This window comes from Vigna angularis, chromosome 1 (assembly GCF_016808095.1).
Source record: "Vigna angularis cultivar LongXiaoDou No.4 chromosome 1, ASM1680809v1, whole genome shotgun sequence".
Taxonomy (NCBI): Eukaryota; Viridiplantae; Streptophyta; class Magnoliopsida; order Fabales; family Fabaceae; genus Vigna; species Vigna angularis.
Window position 1 is genome coordinate 64120409 of NC_068970.1, and position 9368 is coordinate 64129776.

The window sequence follows — 9368 nt, forward strand, 5'->3', positions numbered from 1 at the left end:
TATAGATTGAATTTATTTGAGTTAAAGGATTTTAAGTTTGATTTAATTTTACAAAACTAGTTTTTAAAGTGAGATTTTATTTGTGTACTTTAAATTGATTTTATGTTTGATTATATAAGATTACCTTCCTATTTTAAGATATATTTAATGTGTGAGACTTGATATTAGTGAATGATTTAATAACGAATAAAATAATATGTCTAAAAAACAATGAAACAATACATTAAAAAAATAATTTTCTGTTGGTTTTAAAAAAAATTTAAAATAAAAATATTATATTTTAAGAATCAAACTATGTACCGTAACATGTACTCAATTAATTGTACGTAATAACAAGAAAAAATACATACAAGTTAATGATTTCAAAATATTTCTTTACATTCTATTAATTATTAGTCCACAAGAATTATATTTATGAATCTATAACAAAATATGATAAAGATAATTTCTAAAAGGATGTATTATGAAAAAAACAACAAAAATATTTTATATGTTATGTTAAATGATAGTGTAATCAAATAAACATATTCTATCTTCTCTAAAATTATTTGAGTTCTAAGATAAGATATAGGCAGGCACAATCTAATAATAGAGATATGACCACACAATTTTCCTCAGTGTTCTCTTAATAATTTCTAAAATAACGCTTAATTTAACTCCTGCCGACTACTGAAGATAAATATAAAAAAAGTTTGGCAAAAAGAGAAACTGTAAATATATGAGTACAACGTTTTTAAGTAAATGGGTAAAAATAATTATAATATGAAAAGCTTGAAACCATCCATCTGAAAGAAATAATGGAGGAATGAAAGAAAGAATCATCCATTTGTTCAATATCATCATTTTTTTATTACGCTTTAGAAAGAGGAGTTGAATTTTCAATATTTTCATTCCATAGATATATTTATAATTATAGTGACAAGATTCCTTTATTCGAGGAACAGGTTTCGAAAATTGATACCTTTCACTTACTGGTATTCGCTATCGAACGTGTTTATATCAATAATAATAGCAGAACAAAACATCCATTTCTCATAGTTTGTTTTTTTCTTTTTTGCCAGAAATAACGTTGTCTTTGAAAAACTAAAATGTGTTTTTACTTTTAGGTTGAGATTATATAAAATATTGGTAAAAATGAAGTATGGTTGGGGCAACGAGTGAATTTATGATGTTAAGCTTAGTGGAAGGATTGCAATTTATGCTATTAAGTTGACAGTCTGACTAATGACATATAAATATTGTTTTTCAAACCTCTGATCGGTTGGTAGAGACAATCTGGTCCTACTACCCAACTTTGTTTCACACACTATTGTTTGAAGAGATTTCTAGTATATCTACTTCTCACACTCTTGTTAATCATACCAATCTTTTAATTATATGAATTAATGAGATTGAAATCTCTTAATCACTTAGGCCCTTATAGGCAGTGATGGACGTCTAATCCTAATAAATTATAAAATTAAGAGATTATAATAATATTAATAAGTTCTATTTTATAATTACAATTGTTAATATATGTTGACTATATAACTCCACCCATATAAAAGGTCACTGCTTTCTTCAAGAGTTTTCTATCAGGACATTCTAAAGTTTATGGAAAAATGCACTGTAGAAAGTATTTTTTTAATAAATTATCTATCATTTATCTATGGACAAGGTTATCATTATCCACCGTTACCTTTCATGTTGTGATCATCATGACAGGTTCCGATTTGACTTACCAAAATGTTCGTTCGTGTAAAAAACATCCATATAGTTTTGATTTAATGCATGGTCCTGGGCCTGGGCTGGGCCTGGGCCCTCTGTGAGCTATGAGGCCAACTACTCTTCAACTTTATAACCTTTTCTTTAATATAGTAAACAATAAATAAATTAGACTCGAATTAATATTAATTGAGATACTATTAGTTATAATTTGTCTCACACTGGAAATTTTCAATCTTGATTTATCTGGATTTTTTTTTCTGGGGATTGTTTATGATTTTGCCCTTTACTAACAAAATAAATATAAATAAAATTATAAAATAAAATAATACTATTTATGGTTGTTAAATGGAAATATAAGAAAATGACAGTGTTAATTATGTTGTTATTATGTTGCACCAGGTACGTTTTTTCTATCAGGACCCTAAAGAAAATCTGAAAATAATTAACACGTTGCACAAACAAACACTAATTATTAGTAGTAAGTAATTTTTATCATATATTTATGTAAAATAAAACGTAAAATAGTTCATATTAATTTATACACTTCTGTTTTTGTTTTGAAAAATCAGAGTAACAAGTATTTTAATTTGTGATTGTTTAGTTTATTTTACATTTTATATATTTTGTCGCATACAAGTGTTACAAAATTGACGGTAACTATATATGAAAAAGACAGTACACAAATTAATACAACAAAGTCGACGCTTACTTATAGTTTTATTTTTAAGTTAAGTTTTTAATCTGTTTTTTTTTTCCTCCAATCATTTCCCTGGTTTTGTTCAACATCATTGGAAATTTTAAATCCCCGTAGTTTATTAAAGATAAAGCCACCAAAAGACAGCTATTAGAAATGATGGGTGGACCAGTTATACACAAGCCTTTTAAGTCTTAAACATCTTATCATACTTCATTTTCTTTTGCTTTTCCACGATAATCGTATTAATTTTTCACAGAAGAATATGCTAATTACAACTTGTTGCTGGCGGCTAAACAGGAAAAAATACAGAAGAAGAAGACCAGACATATCATGACTTGTATTTTCAGAGCAAAACCATTTGGTTTTTCTGTAATTCTATTTGATAGCTATCACAATCCATACTTAGAAGGTTAACATCAACAGAGGACCACAACCTAACATTGTTTAACTTTCCATGTGACTTAGTTTCCTTAATCAATTATCATCTTAACTAGAAAACGACAACTTATACTACAATTACGTATCATTAATCTTCTTTGCGATGTGCTTATACTATTATAAATGGTTGTTTAATTTCATGCAGTATGCATTTTATCACACAGTTCTTTTAGTTCAGATGATTAAATAGCTTAACAGAAAATAAGAGAAGACAACGATAATGAACAGTGAACGTATTTAGTTATCTGAATACACAGCTGGTCAGGATAATGAAACATTAATTACAACCGTTTAACGTAATATAAATTCAATTATAATTTGCGGCTATGAGCTTCATGTATGTATGTATACCTGTATTTCCTTTTATATAGTTTACTTTTCCTTGTTATCATATACGTCTATACGATTTAAGATTAGCAGAAAGAAGCAAGGATTAATGGCAGGTTCTTTATCTTTTTCTCCATGTCGGTTTAGATATTTTTTTCTTCTAATTTTCAATTTCATGCCCCAAATTTCTCGCCACTGGTTTGTGGGTCCTATAGCAGAGATTATAATTATCAATGGTGTTATTTGGCACAAATGACTTTTGTTTTGAAAAGTATATACATTATTTAGAATAACTTCTTAATCCATTAGAGGCTAAAAGGGTGTTTAGTGAAAAGAGAAACAAAGATTTTAAGATGGAAAAATCATCTGTATGTTTCCTATATATACTTTTTTTGCAAAAAAATAATGATGTAATCGGGAGAAATAAAGAAATAAAAATATATAGTGGACCTGAAGAAGAATGATGTTCAATATTTATGAAGGTACGGTACAAGATAGAAAAACTTGAATCAGAAACTTTTATACACTTATGCAAATGAACACACATGGGTGACATTCCATTACAATTATTCACATATATAATATATACAGGATTATCTTCACGTCAGAAAAGAGAAGTACAGAATATTGAATATTCGTATCTATCTATCTATCAAGTATCATCACGGATATGGATCGATGCTTCCTTGAAGTTCTGTCGACAAAAGGAACAGAGTGTCCTTAAGGCAAGGGAAGACGAAGCCCACAACCTGAAGTACAGCATTTTGTGTACCCTCTGTACAAGGAAGAGCCCAACACAGAACCTACATGACAATTTAGTTTTCCTTTCTTTAAGGAAGTTGTTATGTCCCAATTTGGAAACAATACCACCCAAGTCCTCCCCACTCCACCCACCACACTGACCACACAACACAAGACAACACAACAAAACACATCGTTTCAGTTTTCCTTTTTCATAAACCTGCGTCGAAGGGCACGCCACTCCCAGGAATCCACGAGCCACCGGCCAAGAATTCTCCGACGGTGAACTTCACAGCCTCAGTGCTGGAGAGCACACGAAAACCTCCCCAATTCACCCTCCCTCCGGTGCCGGCACCTGCTCCTGTGTTCGCATGTTCACCGTAATATAGAGTGCTCAGTGCAAAGTTTCCGCTCCACTCAGACCAACCTGTAGAAACAACACCAGTTTCCCTCCAACCGTAAGTACGTAAATACTCCAGTTAACAGTTACTCGTGTTATTTTTTTCTCTATTTTTAGATATTCGTTTCAGAAATATTTTTTATTTATTTATTTTAATTACAAAAAATTATTAAATTTTTTATTATTTTTATTTTAAAATATTTTTTATTTAAATATTAAAAATTATTTTAAAATCTTAAAATTGATTTTTATAATTAAACAGGTCTAAAATGTGTAAGTTGTCAAATAAATAATAATTATACCTCTTAAATATGATAAAATTTATTTTTAGGGTAAGTTTAGTTTTTCTTATCTTTTAATTATTTCTTTCTCTTTTTCTTTCTGTCCCCATATACCACCAAAGGGCACGCAGACTCCTGTAGAGAGTTATTATCCTTTTGAACATCCCCGTGTGAATAGTTATATACTTTTATTAATTCTTGTTATTTTTCTCTCTTTTATTCTATTGTATCATACCTAAATTATTTTTATATATACGTTCTCTTACTTTACTGTGTACATCTAAAATCATTTTATAACTCCAATTTTTTAATTAAAAATACTTATAGAACTTCCTTTTCACTTAAAACTTATTGTCATACACTTTTACCATAAGAAAACTCTCTCTTATTAATTATCAAGTGATAGCAGGAGTCAAAACATAATTATATCAGTGTCCATTAGTTATTTTTTTTCCTTCTAGCAATTGTACTTGCATGATGAAGAAAGATAAAGAGTCCCACTTTAACCCTAGTCTTTCTCTCTCTTCGTACGGTCTATCGTCAGAATATGAAAGTTTCTAACTTCACTGTCTAATCTAATTTGAGCAAAAGAAAGTAACAAAGGACACGGGATGTGGGTCTTACCCCAACGAGTAACCCTTATCTCATGTCGCTCTCTATTATTGTTTAGATTTTTCTATCTTATATTGAAGTAAAAATAAACCTAAATAACTCTAGCTTAAATGATTGGAGTAACCATCTTTAAAAAGATAAGGAAATTGTTCCAACCGATTATAATAGAGTTTTGTAACTTCATTTTTACTTGAGATAAAACCCTTATGTATTATAGAATATTGATGCAGTTATAGAGTATGAAGAAAAATGGCGAACCTGCGGGGTTAATCAAGCCATCAAGGGCACTCTTCATGATCACAGTCCTTGAGTACTTTTGCCAGGGGCGACCCAGATAGGTTCTGAAAGAGCCCTGCACCGCTTTCAGGTCTCCAGCTGCAGTGATTTGACAATTATGGATGATGATGCCTGTGTTCTCGTTAGGGTCGGTTCTTCCTTGTGCTGTAACCGTGTTCTGCTGGTTGCCCATCGGCTTCCTCACGTAGATGTTGCAGTTTTGAAGCACCGACACGGCGTCCCCGAAAATGAAGTCTACGGTTCCGTATACGTCACAGTCACGGTAGAATTGGCGGTTGGCGTACACGTATAAGGTGTCTTGGTACCCCTTAAAGCTGCACCGATAAAACACCGAGTGGTCGGCTCCGGAACGGAGAGCCACCGCTTGGTGCTTTTGCGGTCCAGCGGTGTTTTCGAAGGTGATGTCCCGAGCAATGAAGCCGTCTCCGGAAACCGCTGCAATAATGATCAACGATTTTAACCTTTTACTAGTGAGTACGCATAAAAGTTATAGATGCAAAATAAAATAAAAAAGCTTTTTATTTTCGTTTGTCTTTATCATGGAGAGATATTCTCACCGAGTGTAAAGTGAAAATATTTTTGTTTGTGTCACTTTTGAAATAATAATAATATCAGAGTTTATTATGGTTGATTCGAGCGTGTAGGTTACTTTCACTGTTTGGAAAATGAAAAGTTTAGATTGTTTTTTCTTTAAATTTCTTCATAGTAAAATGACAGGAAGTTTTGATTATGATAGTCCGTAACACTAAGTTGTACAGAAATTAGTACTACTCATGTCCCTGTCTGGACTGGCCCGGGTGAAATAGGGTTTAATTTTTATAAGAGTGAAAAGAAATTTAAATTATTATTTTTACATTTTTTTATCAGTATTATTATATTTTACATGCTCTGATCAAAATAGAGAAAAACTAAACAATGATCCTGAATAGGTACCTTTTAGTCATTCAAATGCCATATTTTTTTAATTTTTGAGTTAGGTTGGATGGAAAATTTTCATTTAGGTTTGTTTATATATACTAGACACATGCATGGTTCATAAAATACACGAGGTTTTTCTAATATATATATATATAAACATACGAACATATATATATGAATGCATGGTTTATATGAATACAAGAGTCGAGGATGAACTTACCAAAAGTAGCAGAACGAAAAGTAGTGGAACCATCTTGCGCGTTTCTACTACCAGTAACAATAGTAGCACCCATGCCATCTCCGATGATCATCAAGTTTTTCACAGTTCTCGAGATATCAATATTCTCTTTGTAAACACCAGCTTTGACGTGCACCACAACACGCCCTTTCCCACTGAGCTTAGAAGCTGCAGCCACACCCTCTGAGATGGTTTTATAGTTCCCACTGCCATCCTGTGCCACCACAACATCAGCTTTTGATGTTGTTTCCTGAAGAAGCCTTCTGTCTGAATGAGAGATCCAAGAGGGGAAGCCATCTGAAAGCAGCTTTCGCCCACCATTTTGTTTAGTCGATGACAATGATGTCAAAGTCATTGCCTTGCTAAGGGACAAGGAATTGCTAAGCAGTTTGGAGAAATTGCTTAACATGTTGGGGAAGTAGTTTAGGTGAGAGGGAACGTTGAGTTCAGTGAAACCGTTTTGGCATGTTTGGTGATTGGCAATGGATGCACTTTGCCAAGTCAACCTGTCATTTAGATTGTTCGAGTTCGCTGAGCGTTTGAGTTGATAAAGTGTGTCCTCATAGAGCTCCAAACAATCTTCCCAAGCCGATTTGGCTCGTTTATCCTTGAAATTATTTAGGTCCATGTTTGAGACAAGTTTATAAAGCTCCATGGCTTGATCCACGGTGACCTTAAGGGCCACGTCGTGGAAGGAAGAGGACGGAGCATCTAGGGTTGATAGTGTGTTGGTAGTGACAACGTAATGTTTGCACACATGGGGGTAGGGTGTTTCATTGCATGACAATGGTTTGCCATGCACAGGCAAGAGAGAATAAAGAAGACAGCATCCAATGAAACAGTTGAAAATGAGCTTTTCCATATGGAAAATGCAATGATCAAAATGGCTTTTGAATTGGTGAGCTTTTTCTAGGAAAGAGAGGATTTTCTTAGAAATGTTTGTGAATGAAAAGTGCAAGGGAAAGGTGGTATATATAGCCTCGAACTTGGCATTGGTAGGCCATGCTGGTATACATATATGTGGGTATAAAAGGGCATGAGGAACCCACATTAGGGTTTTCCATTTGAAAAGTGCATGGACATGTAATTTGGGGGGCATGCATGATGTTTACGTGATAGTGTTTTTACGTTACAAATTAGTCAAATTAAATTAAGGGAAAGCAACCTGTGCTATAACATTAGTTGAAGCGACCAAGATAAGCCACTGGTTTAATCAACTTAACGCGTGATGCAATTTTTCTGCCACGTAAATTCACTTTTTCGGACTTTTAAAACTTTTTTGCCACGTAGATTTCATAAAGTGGAAGTGACAGACGCAATATAACAATTAGATAATGGTCCATGCACTGTTATGCTTTTTCTATTTCAAAGCATGAGTTTAGTCGCCTAACTACAATAGCTATAGCAGCATTTAGCTTTCACTTTCCCCATTGGATCCCACTCGTTTTGGCTCTGTAATTATATCCACGCATCCTCTCTTGCATATTGATGAAACTTCTTTCACATTTAAGTTATTGGAATCTTGTTATTATGACTTTTTCATCAAGCTTTATGAATACCAAACTCAGGGGTATCACACTATTTCCACTAAATTTGGTGTAGTTCCTTCAAGTTAATCTTGAGTCACGTTTCTTTGAATTTCAGGCACAGGTTAGCATGCAATCTATAATTTTTTGTTATATATCTTTTTGAAAAGAAATGGTTCATAAGATGATATTAGGGCTCTGTAATTTGTTTGTCAATCAAATTTTTCGTATATACAAGTTACAGTAAGTACAAAGTAAACGTGTGATACCTGAGATAATACCATCTATATGTAATAGTAAGTGTTATTTGAAAGATGTCTGTATAGAGTTTATCATTTAAGTTCACCTTATCATGAAATCAATTAGGCTGAAATAATTAAACTTATTTGGTTAAAACTATAAAGTAAATTTATAACTCTTCTGTTCATTACCTTTAATTTACTTTTATAAAAATTACAGTGAAACTTTTTCGAATAAGTTTGTTTCCAAATATCTTCATCACAACTTGCTTTCTGTTCAATTATTGTCACACATCTACTTTATCTCCCATCTCATTTTATTTTTATTTTTCTTGTATTTTTTTTTTATATTATATACTGTTTTTTATCACTCTTTCTTTTCTCCACCAGTAAAGGAGAACATTTTTTTCTTTAAACCAATGATTTACCGTTTGTCAACCAATCAGACGTGGGAATGTAATCATAACTTATTCAGCGTACTTGAAATCATGTTAGGTGTTTCTGTAGACTTTGCACAAACTAGAAGGGGCCAGAGCTAGAGGGATACATGTTAAATTAAAATTTAATAAAATCGTTCGTATATGTAAAACACAAGGCAATACAGTCTTAATAATATTCGTGTTTCTTCCCCTCCATTTTGTCACATCATCTTCCAATAATATTAGGTGACTTTTCATCATTATGAATTATTTTCGTAAATAAACAAACGAATAAGATTAACGAAAAAGACGTGTTGTTGTCTCGGGAAAGAAATGCTTTTACATTTCTGTTTTGGGTTTTTCGAGTCTACCGTAGAGGTCAATAGCGTAAGTTCTGGTATGTCGAATATGAAAGTTGTCTTGAAATTTATGTTTTAGTTGTTTGTAAAAATAGTTTACAAAGTTATTTCAAAGTTTACAACTAGAAATTAATGATAGAGTAAATGTATCATTAATTAAGTCTAATTA

At 32.2% G+C, this 9368-nt stretch overlaps 1 protein-coding gene across 1 annotated transcript; it reads right to left on the reverse strand.

Moving 5' to 3' along the window:
• Positions 1 to 3668: 3668 nt before the first annotated feature.
• Positions 3669 to 7591, reverse strand: LOC108323159 (pectinesterase). The gene is made up of 3 exons (XM_017555522.2): positions 6639 to 7591; positions 5462 to 5935; positions 3669 to 4337 (listed from the first exon to the last, which is right to left on the reverse strand). Exons 1-3 carry the CDS (start codon positions 7516 to 7518, stop codon positions 4123 to 4125), a joined length of 1569 nt encoding a protein of 522 aa, XP_017411011.1. The 5' UTR covers positions 7519 to 7591; the 3' UTR covers positions 3669 to 4122.
• Positions 7592 to 9368: the final 1777 nt, after the last annotated feature.